Source organism: Anolis carolinensis, chromosome 1 (assembly GCF_035594765.1).
Source record: "Anolis carolinensis isolate JA03-04 chromosome 1, rAnoCar3.1.pri, whole genome shotgun sequence".
NCBI lineage: Eukaryota > Metazoa > Chordata > Lepidosauria > Squamata > Dactyloidae > Anolis > Anolis carolinensis.
In genome coordinates this window covers 132,743,362-132,771,029 of record NC_085841.1, presented here as the reverse complement: position 1 = coordinate 132,771,029, position 27,668 = coordinate 132,743,362, and the positions used below count along the sequence as shown (strand labels likewise).

At 42.5% G+C, this 27,668-nt stretch overlaps 1 protein-coding gene across 8 annotated transcripts in view; it reads left to right on the top strand.

Annotated features, from left to right (window-relative positions):
* The window catches only part of sntg2 (syntrophin gamma 2), a 245,000-nt gene that overhangs the window by 106,319 nt on the left and 111,013 nt on the right, over window positions 1-27,668 (top strand). For 7 of the 8 annotated variants that reach the window (XM_062982648.1, XM_062982642.1, XM_062982657.1 and 4 more), the window contains one exon: window positions 7,543-7,670. In XM_062982648.1, coding sequence (XP_062838718.1) covers window positions 7,543-7,670 — 128 coding nt within the window. The remainder of the gene's footprint in view (window positions 1-7,542; window positions 7,671-27,668) is intronic. The other variant, XM_062982652.1, reaches the window with a different exon arrangement.

The following is a 27,668-nucleotide window of genomic DNA, read 5'->3' as shown; positions in this document are numbered from 1 at the left end:
TTCCGGTTTACGTGACAGGGCGTCTGCTTGCTTGGTTTGGGCTGGGGTCACATAATGGATCTGGAAGTTGAAACGTTCAAAGAATAAAGCCCAACGTTGCTGCCTCTGATTTAGTTTGCGGGCAGTTCTTAGATGTTCTAGATTACGATGATCAGTGTGGACTTCAATGGGAAATTTGGCCCCTTCTAGCCAATGTCTCCAAGTTTCAAAGGCTGCCTTTATGGCCAGTAGTTCTTTTTCCCAAATGGTGTAATTCCTCTCTGGTGTGGTTAGTTGACGAGAATAAAAGGCACAGGGATGGAGGTGATCTCCCACCGGTTGTAAGAGTACAGCCCCAATTGCCACATCAGAGGCGTCCGCTTGCACCACAAAAGGGGTTCCAGGATTTGGGTGCTGTAGAATTGGCTGGGAGGTGAATAGTTTCTTTAGTTGCTGGAACCCTTTCTCTGCTTGATCAGTCCAGCGGAAAGGCTGCTTTCCACGGATGCAGCTAGTGATGGGGTCGGACCAGCGGGCAAAATCTGGAATGAACTTGCGGTAATAGTTCGCGAACCCCAAGAAACGCTGCACCTCTTTCTTGTTAGTTGGCGCCCGCCATTCCAATACTGCTGAAACCTTGGCTGGATCCATGGAAAGCCCTAGAGGCGAGATGCGGTAACCAAGGAAATCTACCTCTTGTAGATCAAAGGCGCATTTTTCCAGCTTGGCATAAAGTCCATGATCCCGCAATCGTTGTAACACCATTTTGACGTGGTTCTCATGTTCTGATTGTGATCTAGAAAACACCAAAAAATCGTCCAGGTAGATTATCAAGAACCTGTCTAGATAGTCCTGAAAAATGTCATTGACAAAATGCTGGAACGTTGCGGGGGCTCCGCATAAACCGAAATTCATAACTCGGGACTCGAATAATCCGAATTTGGTCTGGAAGGCGGTCTTCCACTCGTCCCCTTCCCTGATGCGAACTAAGTTGTAAGCCCCCCGAAGATCCAGCTTGGTGTAAACCTTGGCTCCTCGAAGCCGATCCAGTAGATCCGAGATTAAGGGCAGGGGATAGCTGTTCCGCTTGGTGATATTGTTCAATGCTCTGTAGTCCACCACCAAGCGTAGTTCCCCTGACTTCTTCTTCACAAACATCACTGGGGAGGCGGCTGGGGATTGAGAGGGTCTGATGAATCCCTTGCGAAGGTTTGTCTCTAGGAATTCCCTGAGAGCTTCTTGCTCTGGTTCAGTCAGGGAGTAGAGATGCCCTCGCGGGATCGGGGCCCCCTCCACCAAGTCAATGGCACAGTCATAAGGTCTATGTGGGGGTAATTTTTCGGCTTCTTTCTCATTGAATACATCCCAATACTCGGAGTACTTCTTTGGCAAGGTGATGATGGGCTCGGTGTCTGTGGCATGGCATACCTTGGCTACGAGGCAATGGTTTTGGCAGTACGGTGAAGCAAACTGCAGTTCTCTGTTGGACCAGGAGATGTTAGGGTCGTGGAGAGTCAGCCATGGAATTCCCAAAATCACAGGGAAATGGGGAACCTCGGTAACAAAGAAGGAAATCTCTTCCATATGTTCCCTTATCCACATCCTGGTGGGTTCCGACCACTGACTTACGGGGCCCGTCTTGAGGGGGCGGCCGTCTATGGCTTGCACCACACGGGCATTCTTGAAATCATGATATTGTAATCCCAGAGAGTCGGCATACTCTCTATCGATGAAATTGTTGGTAGCTCCAGAGTCTATCATGGCGTGGATCATGACGGGTCCCCTTTTTGCTGACCATAATGTGACCACGAGAAGGAACAGGACCCCGGTTGGCGGCTCTTGGATGGATTTTTTGACCGGGTTGGCGAGCCTCTCTACACCCGGTCGTTGGCTTCCCCCGCCGGCTGTGTGCCAGTCGGCTCAGACGCCTTCGTCTCCGTGGAGGATGCCGCCGCAAGACGGGCGGCAGGCTTCCCTTTGGCTGGGCACTCTCTGGCGAAGTGGCCCCCGTTCCCGCAGTACCAGCAGAGGTTTAAGCGTTGACGACGGGCCTTCTCGGCGGCATCTAGTCTGGGACGCACATTGCCCAACTGCATCGGCACCTCCTCGCCTCCTCTGGGGTATGGGGTTGGCGGTGGGGGTCTCCACACCGGACGTGGCTGAACGCTGGCGGGAGCGGGGGGTTTTGCCCCGGCTCTACTGCCCTGGCCTCGAACCCACTGTTTCCTGTTGGCAATCATGACTTCAGCCCGTAAACATTGATCAATGAGTGCCTCGAGGGTCTGGGGAGGATCCACCTTGGAGATTTCTTCCAGCATTTCAATGTTGAGACCCTCCCGGAATTGTCCCCTGAGGGCTACATCGTTCCAGCCGGTGTTGTGGGCCAGCACTCGGAACTCGGCTATATACTGAGACATAGGTCTGTCTCCTTGGAAAAGGCGACGGAGTTTGTGACCGGCTGCCTCCAAATTGTCCTCGATTCCCCAAGTCTCCTTGAGGTGGTCCAAGAAGTGTTGCGCTGATCTTAGGTGTGGAGAGGCTTGGTCGTACAGTGCCGTCGCCCAGCTGGCCGCTGGCCCGTCTAGAAGACTGTAAACCCATGCCACTTTGATGTCTTCTTGGGGAAACTCGGCAGCACGGGCCTCTAGATAAGCTTGACATTGGCGACGGAAAACATGAACCTTAGAAGCTTCTCCAGTAAACTTGGTTGGCAACGCCATGGCCGGAAGACGAATTCCGCGTTCCTTCAAACCCCTTATTTCTCCATCCTGTGCATTGAGCTTATCACGGATTCGGTCCACCTCATCCTTGTCGATGGTGTAGGTAATCGGCTGGCCGCTCGGCCCAGGTACGACTCCGGTAGACATTCTGGCCGAGGTTAATTGGTGCTTAGGGTGGCGGAGTCAAACTGTCACGACCCAGGCTGCAGAGCACCAATAACCATACACAGAGGCCAGAATCTATCTAATATCTTTATTGAAGGAATATATAAAGTTAATAAAAACAAGTGTAGAAAATAGTCCAGAATTAGACCTTTCAGGAAAGGTCAGAATTAGTCCAAAAAAGCAATGTCCAATAAGAAATATTAAGGTCCAAAGTTGTAATCCAATAACCGAAACACTCACTTTGCCAAGCAAAGTGAGGGGAGATGACAAGGTCCTTTAGTCCATGAAACTTGAGCGAGGCTAGGAAATAACTTGATACTTGAAACAAGGCTTGAACGTGGAACAAGGTAACTAAGAACAAGAACAAGGTCCGTGGAATAACTTGATAAAATCCGTGGAACAAGGCAAGGATTGATCCTGGGAAACAAGGCAAAGTCCGTAGATAAACAAAGGCTGGGAAGCAAGGCGAAGGCTGGATAGCAAGGCAAGGCTTGAGCAGGAGCGAGGCTTGAATCGGAGCGCGCTGTCCAGACACAACTCGCTCCGTAGGCTGACGAATTGACTCCGCGAAGTTACTACGCGGGTAAAACACCTAAATAGAGTCTAACTTTCCCGCCGAAGCAGTTCTCTGGGAATCAGAACCGAAAGCTAAACTCTGAGACCAGATGTGAGACTCCCCAAAGATTCTCACGAGAAGCAGTCTTAATTGGCCACATTCTTAGCTGCAATCCTCGCACTCCTGCGCGAAGCTGATTCCAAACTTCTCTGTTGTTTACAAAACTCCCGGCGCAAGAACACGGGAGAAGTAGGCTCTGGGCTTGTTTGACATACTTCTGGGAGACAACTTTCTTGCAGGTGCAAGGTTCCCAGATCTGCCTGGGAAAGATCTGGCTGAGAGGAATCCAGTTCAGACTGGGAAGGTAAAAAACCCAAGTTTTCATCTTCATCAGGAATTACAATGTCCTGAGCAGGACTACAAGGCCCATGGGTCATCACATGCGCCAGGTGTGACCATACCTCGAGAAGTCGGATCTGGCCATGATGGTCCATGCCTTAGTTACCTCCAGACTGGATTATTGCAATGTGCTCTACGTGGGGCTGCCCTTGAAGACGGCCCGGAAATTGCAACTAGTCCAGCATTCGGCACCCAGTCTTCTAACTGGAGCAAATTACAGGGTGCGTTCAACACCACTGTTCAAGGAGCTCCATTGGCTGCCATTTATTTTCCGATCCCAATTTAAGGTGCAGGTGATCACCTACAAAGCCCTGAACGGTTTGGGACCCATCTACCTTCGTGACCGCATTTCCCCCTATGAACCTGCACGGTCTGTACGCTCGTCGGGGGAGGCCCTCCTCTCGATCCCACCACCTTCGCAATCGCCATTGGTGGGGACGAGGAAGAGGGCCTTCTCCATCATGGCCCCCCAGCTCTGGAACTTTCTCCCCAGGTAGATCAGGCAGGCCCCTACCCTCCTCACCTTTTGGAAGAGCCTGAAAACTTGGTTCTTCCAACAGGCCTTTGGTGACTGATCTCCATAGTAACGGATTGACCTGTTGCTTATCTCATTTATTATACCCTATTCCTTTATCAGGCCATAGTGTATGCCTTCGCCAGCACTATAACAGGACAATAGTTCTGGGATCTACCTCACCCTGATTGAATCTGACACTAATTGCACTTTTTTGGCCCAGTTCTTTTTTTAGAGCCGACCAAGAATTTATCATAGTATATTTATTGTATCTTGACCTATGACTTGTTTTATTGTTGATTGATTGTTTTATTGTTATGTTTTTATATTGTTTGTGACCTGGGCTTGGCCCCATGTAAGCAGCCCCGGGTCCCTTCAGGGAGATGGGGCGGGGTATAAAATAAAATTATTATTATTATTATTATGAGAAAAACTTGGAATGGGAAGGGGTGTTTGAAAACGAAGGAAAATTAGGTGGGAAGAAGGTAGTTGGACAGATTGGAGAAGGAAAGGTGGCAACTGGGGAAGGGGAAAAGATTGAGGTGGGAAAGGGGGCTGGAAACCAGGAAAGGCTGGGATGGAAAGTGGAGAGAGGGGGCTGAGGAATGGAGATAGTAAAGACTGGGATAAGAAGGGGGAAACTAGAAAAAGGGAAGACTGGGGTGGGAAGAGGGTGATGTGAAAGTGGGGGAAAAACAGGTGGGAAGGGAGGAAGGGGAAAGCTTGGGGAGGGAAATTGTAGGTGGGGGTCTTTCCTTTAGCTTTTTGGGAGGGGCTGCTTGGGAGAGCCACCTGCCTGCTCTCCTTCCTCCTCCTCCTCCTCCTCCTCCTCCCTGCTCCCTTCTCTTCCTCTACTCCATTCCCAGAAGAGAGACGTGGAAAGGAGGGGGGAATTAGAAGTGCAAAGGTGGCTGGTTGATCATGGAAGGGGGCTTTTCCTCCGCACTTCCATTCCCCTCTCTGCTTTCCAGGTCTCCCTTCTGGGGGGCAGGAGGGGGAGGAAGAAGAGGCGACCCCAGACAGCTGGTGGGTCATGGGAGCCCTGCAGCCAGACATATCTTCCCCACGTGAGGCAGGAAGAAAGAGAGGTCTCTCAACCTTCGGAGGCTCCACACACCTTTACTTGGAGGCAAGTCCGTTTTGGTGGAGTTTCTCCTCGAGGAAAGCCAGGCTCACGCAGGAGGGGAATACTCAAGTCCGGTGGGCAGGGTCCTATATGGGGCAGGAAGCCTCAGAAAGTAAGCCCCGGCCACGTCCCCGAGGCAGGGCCTCAGTTGCCACCCAAACTCCCAGCTCATGCAGGAGGCCAGGCTGTGGCTGAAGCAGCCTTAAAGGAGCGAGAGGGGCGCCGGGCCCAGCTATGGCGGGGAAAATGAGTGACTCCAGAAGGCCCCACGTGCTGCAACCATGGCAACGACGTGGCTGAGCTCTGCCCTGCCCCGCATGGCACATGGCGGCCGGTGATTGGCCAGAGGGTGGGCCCGTGCCCTCTGCGCTTTGACCACTGCATGGCGGCGGCGAAGGGAGGGAGGGAGGAGGGTGGGCGGTTGAGGCGGCAGCAGCAGCACCTGCCGTCCTTGTCTGCTGGCCTTGCGGTGCCGCGGCTGCAGCACTGGGCAGGTGGGAGGATGCAGCGCAAGTCTCAGCTGAGAAGAGAAGAGGCAGCGAGGGAGTGAGGAGGCAGGGGGTGCCGTTGAGGCACCTACACCCAGGTGTGGCCTTCCTGCGGCCACGACCCTGGGAGGAGGAGGCAGGGGGGTGCGCACACATGGAAGCGCACCACAGACAACTGCCTAATTTACCTCGCGATTGAACTGCCTCTGGAGGTAGGCAAACTTGAGAGGCAGTAACTCCAAAGTTTACCTAGTAGGTTTCCTATTATTATTATTAATAATATTATTATTATTTTGTTATTATTATTTTGTTATTATTATTTCAAAAGCTGGATGGGCATCTGTTGAGGGTGGTTTTACTGTGCTTTTCCTGCCTGGCAGGAAACTTTATTATTTATTTATTTGTTTATTATTTACAGTGTTTATATTCCACCCTTTTCACCTCGAAGGGGAATAAGGGCGGATCACAATGCACATATACATGGCAAACATTCAGTGCCATTATTAGACATACAAAATACAGATAGTACAGGTGATTCAATATTTTTCCAACTTCCAGCTTCAGGAGGTTATGCTCGATTCCAGCCACAGGGGGAGCTGTCGCTTCATCCACTATGACGCTCAGTCCTTTGATTGTAGTATTTCCTCCTCGCTCTTCGCTCGGTGGTTTTATGGTGTTGTAAATTAAATTTAATTAATCTCCCCGCATTAAGCAATCCCTAATTTCTCTACTTACAACTGCAGCTGTTTTTGAACTGCTTAGGTGGGCAGTAAGCTAGGGTATTAAACAATCAGGAGCTCAATCTGATCACGGGCTTTGATCTCATGACCTTTTGGTCAGCAGTGATATATTGCTGTACCACAGCCCAGCCCTTTAGAAACAATTCTCCACATTCCCTAATTTAGTAATGAGTATTGAAATATTCTTTTCATTGATCTCAGAGGCCTATTACTTAGATATTGCTCCTGTCCGCCATTGCCAACATAGCTGGTGATATGGAATATTCGAAAGTGTAGTCTCAAAATATTTGAAATGTGTTTGATACCCACCCTGTTACAGAGGCGGCATGTTCTGAAAGTTACGTATATATCTGAATAATGTCTTGCAAAGTTATTGCTTTGTGTGTGAAAGACTGTGCGTGAATAATCCTTTAAATCAAGTTATGGTATGTACATTTTAAGTTTAGTGTGCTTCAAACACTCTGAGAGCAACAAATAAGTGTTTTATGCTCAGAACTGTCCTCTTGCATTGTTATGTTAATGAAATGAATAAGACTTCTGTGAAAACATGGCATGCAAGTTAGCATTATTTATATTGCGAACTAGATGTGAGACTTTGCTTTTATCAGAAATAAAAACTATTCTACTGTTGCACACATAATGAGGGGAAATGAGCTCCAACAGTCGACAAAAGTTCTATTTTTAAATACTATTTTATTTATTTTCTGTACACTGATTTTCCAATATGATGGTGTTTCTCTACCTTATTAGTTTTAGAAAAAGAGCTCTTGCTCACATAAATATTCATTAAGGTTTTTTTTTTCATTGTAGGATCCAATAAACTGTGCTTACTGATTCTCATTTATTATTGTACAGGCTCCATCATCACCTTCTTCACCTATAGCTAATGAACCAAAATATGAGAAGCGCTGGCTGGACACCTTATCTGTTCCTCTGTCGATGGCTCGAATATCGAGGTACAAAGCTGGAACAAATAAATTAAGGTTTGTAATGTGAAAGAAAAAAAAAAGAATTATCTGTATCATACATTTTGTTCCCCATAAAAGAATTGCTACTTGATATTGATGGCGGAAGTGTACAACTTCCATTCATTTAAGAACAATCAGGGCTTTCCCAAAACTAATAAATAACTACTAGCAATTTATAATGATACATTTATTTATGCAGTTGGCCTTCCAGTTCCACAGATGCTGCATCCATGGATTCAGGCCCCTTCCACACAGCTGAATAAAATCCCCCATTTTCTGCTTTGAACTAGAATATATGGCAGTGTGGACTCAGATAACCCAGTTCAAAGCGGCCATTGTGGAATTTTCTGGCTTGATATTCTGGGTTATATGTCTGTGTTGAAAGGCCCTCAGTTATACATGGTTTGAAAAAATTTCCCAAAAAATCCAAATTTATTTTGATTTTGCCACTTTATATAAGTGACACCATTTCATTGTGTTATTGGTTATCGTGGGGCTTGAGCACCCAAAATTTTGGTCTCCATGGCAGGCGTTTAAAATAATTATATCACACCCTTCAATCAAAAGGTTCCCAGAGCAGCTTAAAAACAGTTGATATGAAAGTTCCCTGACTTCATATCCTTGAACAACTGATAATATGGGCAAGATAAATTGGACAATTTTAAAAATATTGAAGTAAATCCTATTGGGTCAAATGGCACTTTCAACCAGGCAAGTATACTTAGGATTGCAACATAAAATGGAAATGTTGTGATGAATGCCAGAGTCCCAAATCCATTAGCTTTAATCCAAAGATATAAAAATTCAACACACACAAATGAGAAATGCTGGCTGGACACCTTATCTGTTCTTTGTCAATGCTGCAAATCTCATGACACAAATATGAAACACCATTATATCCTGGACTTTCTATATAACATATGATGAATCCCTTATTTGTGATATGGAAATGCTGTATCTGTTAGAAGCATAGAATAACAGAGTTGGAAGAAACCGCACAAGCCATCTAGATTAGCCCCCACTCTTCAATCCTTCCATTCCAACCTGAAAACATAGATGTTCAGACATAGAATCATAGAATCATAGAATAGTAGAGTTGGAAGAGACCTCAAGGGCCATCTAGTCCAACCCCCCGCTAAGAAGCAGGAAATCGCATTCAAAGCACCCCCGACAGATGGCCATCCAGCCTCTGCTTAAAAGCTTCCAAAGAAGGAGCCTCCACCACATTCCGGGGGAGAGAGTTCCACTGCCGAACAGCCCTCACAGTGAGGAAGTTCTTCCTGATGTTCAGGTGGAATCTCCTTTCCTGTAGTTTGAAGCCATTGTTCCGTGTCCTAGTCTGCAGGGCAGCAGAAAATAAGCTTGCTCCCTCCTCCCTATGACTTCCCCTCACATATTTGTACATGGCTATCATGTCTCCTCTCAGCCTTCTCTTCTGCAGGCTAAACATGCCCAGCTCTTTAAGCCTCTCCTCATAGGGCTTGTTCTCCAGACCCTTAATCATTTTAGTTGCCCTCCTCTGGACGCTTTCCAGCTTGTCAGCATCTCCCTTCATCTGCGGTGCCCAAAACTGGACACAGTATTCCAGGTGTGGTCTGACCAAGGCAGAATAGAGGGGGAGCATGACTTCCCTGGATCTAGACGTTATTCCCCTATTGATGCAGGCCAAAATCCCATTGGCTTTTTTAGCTGCCGCATCACATTGTAGGCTCATGTTTAACTTGTTGTCCACGAGGACACCAAGATCTTTTTCGCACACACTGCTGTCAAGCCAGGCGTCCCCCATTCTGTATCTTTGATTTCCATTTTTTCTGCCGAAGTGAAGTATTTTGCATTTGTCCCTGTTGAACTTCATTTTGTTAGTTTCGGCCCATCTCTCTAGTCTGTCAAGATCGTTTTGAATTCTGCTCCTGTCTTCTGGAGTGTTAGCTATCCCTCCGAGTTTGGTGTCATCTGCAAACTTGATGATCGTGCCTTCTAACCCTTCGTCTAAGTCGTTAATAAAGATGTTGAACAGAACCGGGCCCAGGACGGAGCCCTGCGGGCCCGGTTCTGTTCAACATCTTTATTAACGACTTAGACGAAGGGTTAGAAGGCACGATCATCAAGTTTGCAGATGACACCAAACTCGGAGGGATAGCTAACACTCCAGACAGACCTTTGACTTTGAATAGCCTGAATGGGGCCATATGAAGCTGACACATGGCACTTTGTGAATTGACTGCAATTATCTACTGTTGCTTTAAAACTGTATTATTTTGATTTGATGCTATATGTGTTGATGGGGGCTGTTGTTATAATTTTATGTGACTTGTTCTATACTTTTGTATCATTCTTACCTGTTGTATGTTATATGTGCACCCTGGAGTGTCTTGTAAGCCACCCGAGTCCCTTTGGGGAGATGGTAGTGGGATATAAATAATAATAATAATAATAATAATAATAATAATAATTATTATTATTATTATTATTATTATTATTATTATTATTATTATTATTATTATTAATCTAGCCCAACCCCCTGCCATGTGGGAAAAGCAAAAGTACCCCTGACAGATGGCCATCCAGCTTCTGTTTAAAAACCTCCAAGGAAGGAGCTTCCACCACACTCTAAAGCAGAGAGTTCTACTGCTGAACAATTCATATGGTCAGGAAGTTCTTCCTAATGTTCAGGTGGAATCTCCTTTCCAGTAATTTGAACCCATTGCTTCGAGTCCTAATCTCCAGGACAGCAGAAAACAAGTCTGATCCTCTTCCTTTTGATATCCTTTCACATATTTATATATGGCTATCATATCTCCTCTAAACCTTCTCTTCTGCAGGCTAAACATATCCAGTTTTTAAAGACTCTACTCATAGGGATACATGGTCTCCTAACCTTTGATCATTTTAGTTGCCCTCCTCTGGACACTCTCCAACTTGTCAATATCACTTTTGAACTGTTGTGCCCAGAATTGGACACAGTATTCCAGGTGAGGTCCAACCAAAGCAGAATACAAAGGCACCACAACTTCCCTCAATCTAGACACTATACTCCTTTTGATGCAGCCCAAAACCCCATTGGCTTTTTTAGCTGTTGCATCAAACTATTGGCTCATGTTCAATTTGTTGTTCACAAAGACTCCAAGATCTTTCTCATATGGACTGTTGTCGAGCCAGGCATCACACATTCTGTATTTTTGCATTTCATTTTTTCTTTGTTCCATCGAACCCTGTGAGATCTGAAAAAAGTTTGTTCCCTTAGATAATCCCACCACCTTTCATGGGTTTTTGTTTTTGTTAGCTTTCTTGGTCATTATTAAGGCTGCTTTCCCCACTGTGCACCAAGTGCAGAAGGTGAGGCCCTTTCAGTTCCCTTCACTTCTAAGAGTTATGTTAGCATCCCTTAAGATACAGATCCTCTCTGTTCTTTGTGGGTTGCTCCGTGTGTGTGTGTGTGTGTGTGTGTGTGTGTGTGTACAAACTTGACTTTAACTCACCTCTCTACTTATGGCAACCCATGTATTTCATAGAATTTTCTTAGCTACAACACAAAACAGAGAGGGGAAAAGGAAACAAGAAAATTCTCACAATTACGAAGTTCTTATGAAACCCAGCTTGAATTAAAACAATTCATGGAGTATTATAGGACTCAAAATATTCTGATCTTTCCATCAGGATAACCATCTTCCTCCCTCCCTCCCTCCCTCCCTCCCTCCCTCCCTCCCTCCCTTCCTTCCTTTTTCACAGAGAGGATTATTTCCAAATGGTTTTTCAAATTAATAAAGTGGTGAATTTTGCCCACCCCAGCCTTGTGTAATGGTTAAAGCTGGGAAATAAGAATGAGAAACCCCAAATTCAATCCACAATCAATGTTTAATATTTATTGCATAATCCTGAGCTGCTGTGATTATTAAGTAGACGTAGGAGAGCCTTGGATTCCACCCAAGAGTAAGAGAGGGGTGGGGGAGCAAGGCAATGTTTTCCCTGTAAGAGTTTGGAAAAGCACAATGCTCCTGGGCTAATTATGCTGATGATGCTTCCTTCCTTATATATTCTGTGAAACTTTAAGGGAACATAGAACAAGATCATTGGTAGAATGCCAAGAACATTTGTTGACCTCAATAGGAAATTATAATTTATATGCAGTTAGGATAACAATTTATTAAAATGACTAAAATGGCACATTAAACACAAATTACTAAAATTACTGTGCATTTAATTCATGAAAGCCAGTATGGTGTAATGGTATCAGCATAGCATTATGACTGGAGGCCCCATTGCATGGCCTTGAGCAAGTTGCACACTCTCAGCTTCAGATGAAAACAAAGGCAAAAACAATGTTAAAAATATATTTAAAACTAAATCATTCAGGTGAGGAAAAGATAATATTTTGTTCATTTAAAATAAGAAGGACTTTGCTATCTCTTATCTTCCATATATTGTTCACAGACTCGTAGACATGGTTTTGGCTGACCCATCTTGCTCTTAATCTTGTGAATAAGAAATGGAACATACAGTGTACAGGAAAAGTGATGAGTAAATCATCTAGTACATAGTCCCCTTCATGTTTTCATTGTGGAGTATTGGCATTGGTGGTCACCATGGGCTATGGACGCCATGGCTGTTCACAACAGACAATCTGTGTGTGTGTGTGTGTGTGTGTGTGTGTGGTACTAGATGTGATCATGTTAGCGCCTTTCTATCACACAAACAAAGAAAGAAGCCTCAAACAATGGAAACAGTCATGTACATTGTGAGGAACTAATACCACCAAATGAGATTGGTTGAAAATGCTTCCTGAAATAATTGAATAATTTCTGTTAACAATTCTATAGCCATATTAAATTCCAAGAGACTATGGCTGCAGCCCGACATCCCCTCAGCATAGTGTAAGTATCTGTATATGGAGATAATTTGCAGGAGCACTACACAAACCTTCTGCAGAATACAACATAATGTCACACATATTAATTACTTAGTTTTGTGGCGCAATGCACAGTGTTTCTCTATATGCAGCTAAACTCCCTCCATTGTCAACAAAATAGTCCATTATGCTATAGCAAATAATTCTGCCCACATGCACAGTACAACTTATGCATGTATGTATCATTAACGGGATGTCAATCTACATTTGCCAAGATCTCTTGGGAGCACATGCAAAACAGATTTTCATGATTTCTTCCACATTAAGCAATGAGCCAAGAACAATAAATGCTCCTCCTAGTTCTATTCTAGTTTTTTTTTTTTTTCCGTGTCAGGAGCAACCGGAGTTGCTTCTGAAGTGAGAGAATTGGCTGTCTGCAAGGACGTTGCCCAGGGGACGCCCGGATGTTTTGATGTTTTACCATCCTTGTGGGAGGCTTCTCTCATGTCCCCGCATGGAGCTGGAGCTGATAGAGGGAGCTCATCCGCGCTCTCCCCGGGTGGGATTCGAACCTGGCAGCTTTCAGGTCAGCAACCCAACCTTCAAGTTACGAGGCTTTTATCCCCTTGGCCACCGGGGGCTCCTTCTATTCTAGTGTCTTAGATGGAGAACTGTTTTGTGACATAATCACTGCCTCATTCTAAATAATATTTTTGTTTTGATTTCTGATATTGTCTTTCCTCACTGCTTTCTTTTTTCTGCAAAAAATGGGGATTGCTTGTCTTAAAGTTATAAACTATCTTATCCTAGTGCTCCTTCATCCTTGTTGCTTGCTTTATTATTGATTATCGATTACAGCATCTTGTTGAACTTTCCTAACAAGTTTTTCACAGATAGGTATCATGCTCATATGCAATTGTATTGTCAAAAAATCTTTAAATCACCTTCATATAGGATCTTAGCCAATTTTTTTCCATTATCATCATTTTTGGAACATCCCCATAATAATTATCATTATTAGAATAGCTGACTCCTAATGTATAAGCATTAAAATAAATGAGATGAGAGCGGCCTAGTACTTCCATTTGCTCAAAGGCCAGAGCAACATAAATGGATTCTGCTTACTCCATTCTCCAGTTGCAGCTCGTGCTCCATATGTCTCACTATTCCTGTAGTCCTCCAAATTGCCAGGATCAGTGTTTCAGAAAGTACTGATGACTGAATGGTGGAGAAGGGGACATTCAGCCTCATTCCAGTAGAAACTCACAAATTCTCTCTTAATTGAACCTATGTATTCTGAGACATAAATCAGTTCAGGAATTGCTTTGTGGGCTTAATTTGCTGTGTAGCTTTCTCCTTCCAGGTGTAGCAGGTTAAGTCTGATATTCTGTGTCATACATGTAATCAATTTATTCCAATTGCATTGCAATATTGCTTTCAGTCTATCTGCATACCACAAACCAGTGCTTCTTAAGGACCTCTTCACATGGCCCCTGGGCTGTGCTGTTTCTCTTCTTCCCCCATCACATGTACATTGTCCTTTCCCCCAAAAATGTGTGTAGCTCCATCAGTATACTTTCCTCTCCATGGTGGCAGAGGAAGAGTCTTGTGACACTTCCCCTCTGCTTTGGGGGTGGGGGGGTGGGGTGGGGGTCAAGCCAGGGTCATCTGATGGTGCTTAGCAGGCCCATCCAAAAGAGGCAAAGGGGACCATTTAAGCCCTAATGTGATGAGATTGTAAGATATCTAATATGGGACACAATTGCAACTTTCCCAGGTGTGATAAGGAATTGTATGAGCCCATTGGCTTCAACTCTTTTTATTTTCCTGGAAGCTCACAATATTGAATAGTACTTTCTCAACATGACAATTGCCAGATGCTGAAGAAAAGGCAGGGTTTAAAAACTTTCCCTGTGTTTTAGTCAAAGGATTTAACTTCTCTACTAGTGAGAAAGGCAAATCAGATGTGCTGTAGCTAATTATTGCCTCAGTGACAAGACCAAATTTTCCAGCCATGAGAGAATGACAGAACATGAAGCCATAAGGATCCATTACTTTTCAAAGTTATTTCACCATGTCCATTCAGAAAAAGGAATCTGGGTTGAAAAAACTGCAGGATCACCCCTGTCATAAAAGGCTCCGCTGGGAAAGCGACCCCGGTCCAGCGACAGGTCCATGAAGACTGCCAGCCCCCCACATTTTAATTTTAAGAAGCTGAAGCAACAAGAAGTAAGTACTATCGAACTGTCTTCATGGTGGTATCTGGATAAAATAAATACAGAGGGAGAGAGGGAAAGCTGCAGTGAGAGAGGAACGAAAACCCAAAACTAAGAGACGTGGAGGCAAAGAGACACGGAGATGCGGAGGCACGTAAAGGAAGAAAATAACTATCGGGGAGAGATGGTGAAGGGGGGAAGGAAAGGAGAAATAGAGCAAAGATCTGAAGATGAGTAAAGGAGGGGGGAAGGAAAAGACAAGCCAAAATAGGACGGAGAACTCCCTGGCTGGGGAGAACAAAAAGAGGAGGCAAAAGCCAAGGAGCAAACTGAAGGCTTGAACGGACTGGAAAAGGAAAGCCTTAATAAAATACAATTTGGGAAAGAAGGAAATAAGGACCAAGCTTCTATATTAATTAATTAATCCCTGGGCATAAAAAATTGAGAATAACAGATATCAAACAACTTGATACAATTAATTGAATTAATATAATTAATTGACTTGAATCAAATAAATAATATCATTAATTACTCCTCCCCCCTGCAAAGAACAATCCAATCTTGAAAGTAAACCAACTGACCTTGATGAGAGATTGTTTTGGCTACGATGCAGACCAGCCAAAACAAAGGAGGGGCGATGAGGGTGAAGAAGAAGGAAGTGATGAGGAGGAAGTCGAGGAGAAGGGAAACGCAACAACGTAAAGATGTAAGAAGCGAACATAGAAGGGCAGAAGAAGGAAACAGGAAGAGGCAGGGATACCAAACTGGAGACACTACAGACTTAAAAGTAAAGAAGCTGCATCGCATAGAGACATTGAGGGGATATTGGTAGAAAACGACACGGAAGAAGAAAGACATACAACGGAAAGCACAGACTCTAACATAGAGAAATACATAGAAGAGAAGCAAGGCAAGGAAAAGTAAAGGGGAAGACAAAAGATACAACGCAGGACCCAAGGGCAATATAAAATTTAATATTACAGAAATTGATTTAAAATATAAGAGCCAAGAGCAAAGAGAATTAACCAATCAATAATGAAAGGCAAGCAATACTATAGATAAATTTTCTACTTAATAATTACATAATTAAATACAACTCAATTAAATCCATCAATTTGATTCAAGAATTGATTAGAGTGTAAGATAAATACAAAGCTTCCAATTAGAAAAGAAATAAAATCATAAACTCAATTGAAAATATCAAGGAGAATCAGGACACTTGATTTAAAACAACATTAAAGCACTAGAGAGCCAAACATAAAAGACTAAATATCAACAACAAAAAATAAAATAAAAACAAATAAGAAAATGTTACCCCAAAAGACAAAGAAGGACAATGACCCCAAGGAGGAAAAGAAACAAAACATAGGAGCCCTGGGATAACCAAGGAGAAATTTATTGCCAGAAGAATTTACCCTAAAAGATATTATGAAGGAGATTCAAAAATTCTCTGAAAAACAAGACTAACTTCAAGACCGATGAGACCATGAGAAAGGAACTTACAGAAGATATGGGAGAAATTAAAAAAGATATGGGAGAAATAAGAAAAGAAATGTCAACTTTACAGAAAGAGATAAGTGAGTTAAAACAAGAGAAACAACAAATTATATCTGCTCAAGAAGAACAGAAAACAAAAATAAACAAAATGGAAGAAAAAGACACCAAAATTGAGTCAAAACAAGAAAGATACGAACAACAAATGGAATACCAACTGAGATATAGAAATATAATGGAAGAAGCTAAAGAAGATATCAGACAAATAATAACACATATATCAGCAAAGATATGAGTGATGAAATTGAGTATACAGAATATCCACCGGTTAACCTGTCGCAATAAAGTAGAGAGAGATGTCATAGTTCACTTTACTAAGAAAAGAATAAGAGATGAAATACTAAAAATAAATAATACTACCCCAACCTACTACAAAGGAAGAAAAGCGGCAATTCTGAAAGAGGTACCATCAGTAATCTTGGCAAGGAGAAGAAAATATCTTTTTTTGACATAGGAACTAAAAAGATATCAAATCAGATTCCGGTGGGAGCGTACTGAGGGTTTGATGTTAACATATTTAGAAGAAGAATTTTGAATAACAACTGATGAAAAAGCACGTGCTTTCTATGATAGATTGATGAAGGACATGGAAGGCAAAGACTCAAGAAAAAGAGCAAGAACAATTTCACCAAATAAGATGGACTTATACAGAGGAATGAACCCTACCAATTTGGACAATCTGGAGGAAGAGGAGGAGGAAGAAGAAAAAGATGGAACGGACAATTAAATGTTATTCAAACAACGTAAATGGGCTAAACTCCCCTAATAAGAGAAAGAAAATATTTGATCAAATTAGAAGGGTAATTAATGATTTAATTGCCCTCCAAGAAACTCACATTAAACAAAAACATGCGACACATTTAATAAAGAAATATTTGGGCAAAGAATTTATTTTGGTAGCACCAGAAAAAAAGACAGGGGTGATAATTTTGGTAAAGAAAATATTCCAGCTAAATTGGCATTCAAAGACAACATTGGAAGAATAATCGGGGGGGGGGGGTTTAGAAAGAGGAAACCAAAAATTATTGGTCTGCAATATTTATGTGCCAAAAGGGCCCAAAACAAAATTCACAAAGCTACTAATAGATCTAATCTCAGAGCAAAAAACTGACAATACAATACTAATGGGAGTTTTCAACAGAGTATGTAATATAAATATGGACAAAAATTATAAAGGAGGAAAAAAGGCCCATTGGACTCAGGGAAAATACCCAAAAAATTTATGGATATTCAGAAAGGATTTGAACTAAAAGACACATGGAGGACACACCACCCAAAGGAAAGGGACTGTACATAGTATTCTGGCAGGCATAATAGCTGGTCCAGGATAGATATGGTTTGGACTACGAAGGACGTTACTACCCAAATTGACTCAATTAAAATATATTATAACAAAACACCACTATGGCTATCACCGTTAAAGGCGTGTCAAAGAAAAGAATTAGGTTGGAATATTTGGACTTATTAGAAAGAATCGATTCAAATTGGGAATTAAAAGGTTTAGAGAAATTAAAGACTAAATTTGATAAAATTTATTGGTTCCAATACAGACAAATACAAGACTACAGTAGAGTCTCACTTATCCAACACTCGCTTATCCAACGTTCTGGATTATCCAACACATTTTTGTAGTCAATGTTTTCAATATATCATGACATTTTGGTGCTAAATTAGTAACTACAGTAATTACTACATAGCATTGCTGAGTATTGAACTACTTTTTCAGTCAAATTTGTTATATAACATGATGTTTTGGTGCTTAATTTCTAAAATCATAACCTAATTTGATGTTTAATAGACTTTTCTTTGATCCCTCCTTATTATCCAACATATTCGCTTATCCAACATTCTGCCAGCCCGTTTATGTTGGATAAGTGAGACTCTACTGTATTTTAAAGAAGATAAAAAAATTGGCTTCATGGAAAAAAACTCAACATGGGACAAAATATTTCATAGTATGGAAAAGACTATAGCAAAAACTTATAAAATACTCCTAGAGTGGGGTACTGAGAAAGAAGTAGTGAAAGAATGTATGATAAAATGGTCAAAAATATCAGAAGAATAAAAGGATTAAATGAATGGGAAACAATGTAGAATAAGAAAATTAACTATACGTATGCATATGAGCTAAAAGAAAACTGGTTAAAAATGATGCACCAGTGATATATGTCCCCTCAGAAAATAGCTAAAATTTCAAAAAATACAAATTATAAATGTTGAAAATGTGAGAAGAACGAAGGAACCTTTTACCATCTATGGTGGAACTGTGAGAAAGCCAAAATACTTTGGAAAAAAATACATAAATCAATCCAAAAAATCTTAAAACACAAAATACCCCTAAACCTAATCCTAATCAGAATGACTAACTTTGAATGGACAATAAATACAGACGAACTCTTTATATATTTTACCACTGCGGCAAGAATTGTATATGCCAGATCATGGAGGATGAGCACCATCCCGGAGAAAGAAGAATGGATAGGAAAAGTGATAGATGTCATGAACATGGATAAATTGACTGTAATACTTTCAAGATCACAAGGGAAGAACAAGAAAGAGACGGACTGGACCCCCTTTATCAAATAAATGGCTAAAAATCAATAAAATTGAATGGACAATTTAAAAATAGGAGAGGACTGAGTAATCAAAATGGACAATGTAAGCACTACAGATCACTAAGGCTATATGCTATAGAAGGATAAGTTACTATTAAACAAATAGAAGAAGAAAAGGTATTTTTCCAGCATAGATTCTTGTATACCTTTATTAAATTGGGATTCAGTTTATGCAACTCATGTGTGATTGAGCTTGAGAGGGAAACTTCCACTTTTGAAAATTTTCCATGTAGACAGGTTAGCTTACTAAGAAAACATCTTTAAAAACTTTCCTCCTCTGCAGAGCTTTGCAAGATTCAAGCTCTTTTTGTGGGAGAAGAGATGTTACAAATGCTATCACTATTATCTGCCTCATGAGATTTGGTGATCAACATATGATAAATCATAGAGGAGGAAGCAGTAGTAGTGAAATGAGATTGGGAAAAGCAGCAAAGCATAACCAGATCCAAATTATACATTGCTGTGATGCTTTTATTAAATCAACCAAAAAGCACAAAGTAGCTTACATTCGCTTTGATGGCCAGCATGGTATTCAAGTGCTGGACTAAGATGCTAGGAGACAAAGGTTCACATTCCCACTTGGACATGGAGCCCACAGGGCAAATCACACTCCCTAGCCTCAGAAGAAGGCAAAATGCCCTCTGAAGATCTACCTAGAAAACCCTATGATACCTACACTTTAGAGTCACTCTAAGTCAGAAATTACTTGAAGGCACACAACAAAGTTTTTGGCACTTAAGGGTTTCTTCATCAGGTGGAGATTGATGCATTAGAAACTGAGGCAGCTGAAATCCAAAGCAGTCAGAGAGGAAGTAAGCTGGTTCTGGGACTTTGGAGTCACTAAGATATTGTTTTAAGTTGAACCTAATGCATTTACAATTTTCCCCAAACTTCTGCAAGTTTGTACAATTGAAAAAATCCAGGCAAACAGTAAGGGAGGTAAAGGTTCTGGGACTGACAAGTCTAGCTTTAAATGAGGGAATGACTTTACCCTTCAACTGAAATGCTTTGGGGAGAGATGTTGAAGAAGCATTTCCAGAGTTATTTCAGTATCTTCTCTGCTCTTTGCTGCTTGCCTGTGATGGCAGCAGTTGTAGTCAGAGCATATGTGGCTTCTTAGAATGGCTTGACAACCATTAACTGGAAGGTAATGTCCCAGTGCTGCCTGTTCAGTAAATAACGGACACTATTAAAACTGATATTTAAGACTCAACCCCAAAATAATATTTTCGTACAGGAATGGAAACATAATATTTGGGCTAATAGGAACTGTTCAATTGATTCTTGATTGACAGAATGTGTGATTTAGCATTGCTACACAACCAACAGTAATTGAAATCTGTGGTATGGTTGTTATTCTGGTTCATAAAATTTTTCATTAACTGACCCCTATTCATTGAAAAGATTCAGTATCTATTGCCCAAGATAATGTTAGAACAACTCACGTGATAAAATATGTAACCAAGAAAAGAGAAAATTTACATACCCTAAATGGATTATAAAAAAGAGTTTTAATTCAAACATTTAGATTTAAAATATGATTGGTTTACTAAATTTAAAAAATCACAGAGTAAATATTTGTATCCTGAATAATAGTAATCTATGTCTACAAATAGCATTATATTCCAAGTAATGAGAGTCAAAACTGAATAGGGAGATCCACGTTCAAGCTTAAAATACCATTTGCTGCATCACATTAGTTTTGACCTTTTGGGGGCATCTCATGGGATACAATGAAAAGTGGGGTTAGATATAGTGGACTAAAGAAGTGAATTGACTATTTCATCAAAAGCCCTGCCAGCACATGTCAGAACCACAATGTTTTTATCTTTTCATCTCTAACAGTGCAGATTTGAATGCTGAAAAATCCATTCCACTGGTTACAAAGGGAGGAAAAAGTACTGTACTAGTCCCAAGCTGAAATCGGGTCCCTTAAAATATCTGTAGGGACTTTTGATGTATCATTTCTATGCCAGCTGTCTTTACCGCTCTCAGAATGGCTCTCTTCAGGAATTTCTGTCAAAAGCAACATTTAAGAAAACTGCTGTGCCCATTAGGAGGAATTTTAATAACAGTACTTCCACCTAATTCTGACACCTTCCAGCATGCTAGATTTTGGATTTAGGATCGTTACTGTCTTAAGTAGAGTTTTCAAGTATCAGGGATGTGACGGTGCGAGTGGCGCCATCTATATGTCAAACTATAAGTTTCAAGATCTGAATTGTTGTATCATGCCTGATTTTGCCCTTACCCTGTAAATGTAGTTGGATTGGTTATTTATATCTGTCAATCATTGTTGTTTGTACCTGTTATATTGCTCACTCAGCAAAACTGTTTGGCTCCACCTCTTCCCCGAGTAGGACAGTGTTTCCTCTTTTCATTCCACCAGCAAGCTCTCTATCGGATGGACGTGAGAAAGAGACTTGGCACTAAAAGCCCTTCAAAAGTTACCTCTCAGCACCAATTCTGAGGTTCTTACCCTTGGGACTCACACTTCATGTTCAGGGCCAACCTGAACAACGTTGAGGAGTTTCAAGCGCCTTCACATCAGTCCTTTGGCAACAGAGGAAGACTCTTGTCTTCAGATATAGGTCATTGGACTGAGGCTGAGTTTGCTCCGGCATTCACAGCCAGAGAAAGAGGGATCTAGAAGGCTCCACAGACTTAAACAATCAAAGACTGTAATGTATATTTTCTTTTACCCCCTTTGTGAACAATAAACCCAGTTTTTGAGTTATCTACAGTGTTTTGGTCCTTGGGAGTTCCAGTTTCCCTAAAGGAGGGCAAGAAGCAATCCCCTGGGGAAAGATGTCACGTCCATGCCTCTTTCACTAAGAGTACAGCCCCAGGCGCGATGGCACAGTGCTGAGAGTGCTGAGAGAAGCCTTCTTTTCCAGAAGTACTGAGAGAGAAGCCTTCTTTTCCAGAACTGCTAAAAGAAGCCTTCCAGAAGTGCTAAGAAGGGAAAAGAAGGAGTGAAAGGGCCTTAAATTTGCCAAGCCCATAGTCTCCTAAAGATAAAGAAGTCAAAGGAAGCCCAGCCTTCAAAAAATTGAGACATTTACAAGCTTTCCCGCTCTTTTGCATCTCAAGCCACCAGCAAATCCCTACATCCAGCTCTTGCAGTTGCAGCAAGTTCAAGCCTTCTGCAAAGTGGATACATTTGCTAGAAGCCTAGCCTTTGCAAAATTGAGACATTTGCTAGGTTTCCCGCCTTTTTTTGCATCTCAAGCAGCAAATTGATACATCCAGCTCTTGCAGCTGCAGCAAGTTCAAGCCTTCTGCAAAGTGGATACATTTTGCTAGAAGCCTAGCCTTTGCAAAATTGAAACATTTGCTAGGCTTCCCGCCTTTTCTGTTTCTCAAGCTAGCCAGCTAATCGCTACACTCAGCTCTTCAACTGCACAAGATCAAGCTTTTTGCAAAGTAGATACATTTCTCCAGAAGCCAGCCTTTACAGCTCAACCAAGCCTCTTCCAGAACCCAGTTTGCAAAGCAATAAATTCCAACCTTCTGCAGTTCCTGCCATTTCTTCAAAGCCTGCTGCAAGTTTATGAAAGCCCAGGCTTAACTTCCCAGTTAAGCAGCTGTTTTAATTGTCTTGTTTAAAATATTGCATTGCCCTTTTTGTGTGCCTTTAACTGTATAGTTAAATAGTATTGCATTTTGTACTGTTTGAAACTTGGGATAAGTTTTCTTTTGAATTACAGAATGTCAAGTCATAGCAATGAGATTTTGCAAACAAGGGTCAAATCCCCCCGCCCAGTCAGAGAAAGGCACCCCACAGAGAAAACAATGCTCTGCCTTTTGCAGCAGGAAGGCCAGCTTAGGCAGAGGTTTAACAGAGCTTGGCAAAACCTGCCGACCATAGCTGATGCAATAAGGGCATCCCTTTGCCCAAAGGAAAAGGAAATTCTTAGGCAAGAATTTTAAAGGCCTTCAATAATGGGAGTGCTATTGCAGAAGAAATAATCTATGTACTGAACAAAATTAACACTCCAGAGTCTTTAGATAGGGCTAAGGAAATTTCTTTTAGCCTACAAGAAGAGAGGAGGCGCTACGGCGCGGTTCTATCTGAACCAGAGCCCAGTTCCTTATTCAAAGGTGCAGAAGAAAGGGTTCAAGGCTCCCCATGTGTAAGCCTTAGATCCAGTCTGCTCAAGATTCCATCTAATGATGCTAGCCATAAATCCAAGCATTCATCTAGGCGTAGCAGTTCCTCCCAATCCACACACTCATTCATCAGTACTTCTTCCAAAGCAGCCCACTACAACAGAGAGGCTGTCCGTTTGAAAATTAGAAAAGAGGTTTTAGGAGCAGAGGCGTCTGCAGAAATGGCTAAGCAAGACCTTGCCTTCAATGAAGAGGAACTCCTCCTTCAGCAGGCTAAAGCCAAGCAGAAACTGCTTCTAGCACAGGCTAGGGCCCAGCAAGAAGCTGATCTAGCACAGGCCAGGGCCCAGAGAGAAATAGAGCTTGCAATGGCTGAAGCCAAGCAAGATGAGCTGCAACGGGATCTAGATCTGCTTCAAGTAAAAAGAGACACAGCACAAAAGATAGTCAGAGCTAATGTTCTAGCCAAAGCCCTATCACAGGAACTAACCCAAGAAAACCTTAGTTTCCTGCCAACACAAGAGCCTACAGCAAAGGTTTCAGCACATCTGCAACTGGAATCACCTGTAGTGCAGAGTCATATCTCCTTTCGCCACCTTGAAGATCGCTCACCTGTTCCAGTGTTCGCAACTTCAAGGCCTGCCCATTCCTCAGAAGTACAGCAAAGCATGGCCGGGAGAGTGCCATCATCTCTGTCAGAGTCCATCCCTGTACTTAGGCCTCAGAGATACCACTTGTCTACTTAGGAACGAAAGGATGACGCTTTTCAACAACATCCAGATGTCCATTCACATTGGCAAGGCATGGCCGGGAGTGAACCACCACATTCATCCCTGCATACCAAGTCAATTCTCCCATCACTGAAGATGAAGGCTTCAGAGGTGCTGCCTGCCAGCAATCTGCTGAACCCAGCATCGCCTACCATCATGAAAAGATGTGTTCAACCGAAGAACATTGACTTCATCGGGCCACATCACACTCCTCAGATGTACCCTTACACACTGGAGTCTCAATTGGGTTTCCTCTTAAGAAATCCAAGAAGAGACATCCGAGACAAAGGCGTCCAGAAATTCACTGACCGACCGGATGACTACCTTCTGTGGAAAATCACCTTCATGAGGGCCATTCAAGATTTCAAGCTAGAAGCGGATGAAGAACTGTCCCTTCTTATGGCGTGGCTTGGACCCAGCTCAGCCGAGCAAGTAAAAAGACTTTACGCTGCTCATGTAGCAGACCCCCAAAGAGCTTTGTCCACAGTGTGGTCTCGCTTGGACCAGCGCTTCGGTGCGAGCACTGAGATAGAAGCGTCCCTCATGGATCGACTCAACAGGTTCCCATCACTGAAGATGATGCTGCGGTGCCACTATTCACTTCTCCAAAGACTGCAAAGAAAAGGTTAAATGCCAACACTGCAACAGCATCAAGCATTGCTCTGCAATGCACAACTTCGATTCCCCTCAATTCAAAGCAAAGTCAAATTCTCCTACCAAAGAAGAAACCAAAGAAGACCAAAAGCCTACAGAACCTCAGGTAGTCCTCAAGGCTCCTGCGGTTGCCTGCACCAAGCTTTGTCAAAATAGCCACAAGCCCAGGATTTGCCACCCAATCTGCCTGGCAGAGGTGTATCCAGACAAGCAGCCGTGGAATAAGAAAAGGGTCTACGTCGCCTTGGATGCCCAAAGTGACGCATCTCTTGCAACCCCAGAGTTCTTCAACATGTTCAACCTTCATACCGAGACAATAGAATACACCATATCCACTTGTTCTGGAAAGAATAAGATGAATGGCAGAGTTGCAACAAAGTTCAAAATCTCACCTGTCGGACAAAAGGCCAGGTACGATCTTCCTGACCTTATAGAATGCAGCCTGATTCCCAGGAACAAAGAACAGATAGCCACGAAAGAGGTGGTACAAGCCCATCCTCATCTCAAAGGTATTCAAGATCTAATTCCAGCTTTGGACTTGGAAACAGACATCGTCATGCTTATCGGTGCAGATTGTCCCACACTGTTCCGTGTTAGCAACCAGATTGAAGGTCCTAAGGGATCACCCATGGCCCAGCAGTTGCCTTTAGGATGGACGGTGTTAGGCCCAGTCTGCCTGAACAAGATGTTCCAGCCTGTCACTAAAAGGCCTTCACTAATGCAAGGATGTGCCAGCCACATCTCAGTTTGCTGCCAGGGAGTAATGCCCGATTACTCTCCCATCATCGAAGTCACAGAGAGAGATGAGCAAACAGCCTTCTCTAAAAATGATCAGAAGTTTCTTGAGATGATGAACAACCAAGTCACTCAAGACTCTGAAGGTAATTGGATAGCACCTTTACCTTTCAAGCCGGAAAGACCATCTCTACCCAACAACAGAGATGTTGCCCTTCATCGTCTCCTGTCCTTAAGAAGAAGGATGCTAAAAGATCCGAAGGTTAAGACCCAGATCACCCAGTTTGTGGAAGACCTCTTCAGAAACAACTATGCTGAACCAGCCAGCGTGTGTGCGGAGGGAGAAGAGCAGTGGCATTACATATCCACTTCAGAAAATCTGGCAGATGTGACATCCCGAGGAACATCAGCCGCAAAGTTGTCCAAGTCATCCTGGATCACTGGACCCAAATGTCTTCAAAATCCTTCCTTTCCAGAAAGCATCTCCGTGCTCAAAGACACTGAGTTGCCAGAAATTCAGTCCTGCAAATCTACCATCGATGGCCAAGACTTATCAGGGCAAGGTTTAAATCCAGCCAAGTTTGAAAGATTTTCAAAATGGACTAGACTTCAAGCAGCCATTGCCAGGCTCATACATTACATCACTACAAAAAACAGTGGTGCAATTCAGCCCCAAGATCTTTCAAAAGCCTCAACAGTCATCCTGAGATCCACTCAAAGACAGTGTTTTTTAGAAGAAATAGCTTGTTTACAAAGAAAAGCATCCTTGCCCAAAAATAGTTGTTTAAAGGACTTGAACCCCTTCCTGGACAATGAGGGTCTCCTTAGGGTTGGAGGTAGACTAAAAAGAGCAAAGATTAGATCCTGTGTTAAAAATCCTGTTATTTTGCCACACCATAGCCACATAGCTCTGCTGTTGACACAGCATTTCCACGCAAAGGTCAAACACCAAGGAAGGTCATTTACAGAGTCTGCCCTAAGAAACTATGGGTTTTGGACTGTTAAGTGCCAACGTAAAGGTTGGGGATTTGATGTTACTTAAACAAAAGGATGCTCCTAGAAACCAATGGGCTAAGGGTATTGTGTCAAAATTATATCCTAGCTCTGACAATAGAGTGTGCAAGGCCCAGGTTAAGGTCGTCTCTAACGAAAAGGTTTCTTTATTTGACAGGCCTATTAGCAACATGGTCGTATTATTTTCAGAAGACATACAGTCTTAAAGTTATTAGAGTTAAAGGTATTTAACTCCATTTTGTTTAGATTTCCGAAAGTCCGGAAATCTAGGCCGGGAGTGTGACGGCGCAAGTGGCGCCATCTATATGTCAAACTATAAGTTTCAAGATCTGAATTGTTGTATCATGCCTGATTTTGCCCTTACCCTGTAAATGTAGTTGGATTGGTTATTTATATCTGTCAATCATTGTTGTTTGTACCTGTTATATTGCTCACTCAGCAAAACTGTTTGGCTCCACCTCTTCCCCGAGTAGGACAGTGTTTCCTCTTTTCATTCCACCAGCAAGCTCTCTATCGGATGGACGTGAGAGAGAGACTTGGCACTAAAAGCCCTTCAAAAGTTACCTCTCAGCACCAATTCTGAGGTTCTTACCCTTGGGACTCACACTTCATGTTCAGGGCCAACCTGAACAACGTTGAGGAGTTTCAAGCGCCTTCTTATCAGTCCTTTGGCAACAGAGGAAGACTCTTGTCTTCAGATATAGGTCATTGGACTGAGGCTGAGTTTGCTCCGGCATTCACAGCCAGAGAAAGAGGGATCTAGAAGGCTCCACGGACTTAAACAATCAAAGACTGTAATGTATATTTTCTTTTACCCCCTTTGTGAACAATAAACCCAGTTTTTGAGTTATCTACAGTGTTTTGGTCCTTGGGAGTTCCAGTTTCCCTAAAGGAGGGCAAGAAGCAATCCCCTGGGGAAAGATGTCACGTCCATGCCTCTTTCACTAAGAGTACAGCCCCAGGCGCGACGGCACAAGGGAAAACAAGATGCTTGTTCGGCATAAATTAATGAGCAATTTAATTGCATGGATACAAAAAGTAATCGTTATATATTGATTATGACTATAGTAAATCACTGATAGCTGCTCATGATAATATCACCTGAAATAAGAAATCTTAATTAACTGCATGAATTTTAACCAGGTAAAATAAGTAAAAGAATCTGAATTATAAAAAGTCTCCTTTCTCCTTTCTTCAGTCTTAATTTAACATTAACCCCAAATTTTATTTAATCAATGGTATTTACATAACTGTTGAGTGACCAAGATAAGTTTCATTTAGTGGGTCATATCGGATGGGAATTGTGCAGCCCTTCAGATGTGTTTGAAATGAAATTCACAGCATTCCCCACCATTCTCCTATACTGACTGTGGCTGATGGGAGTTGCTGTTCAATAACATTAAGAAAGCTCCACAATGTCTACCCCTGACTGAAATTATCTATGTCATGGAAACATTGTTTCAGAAAAAGCATACCATAAGCCCATACTGCTATTT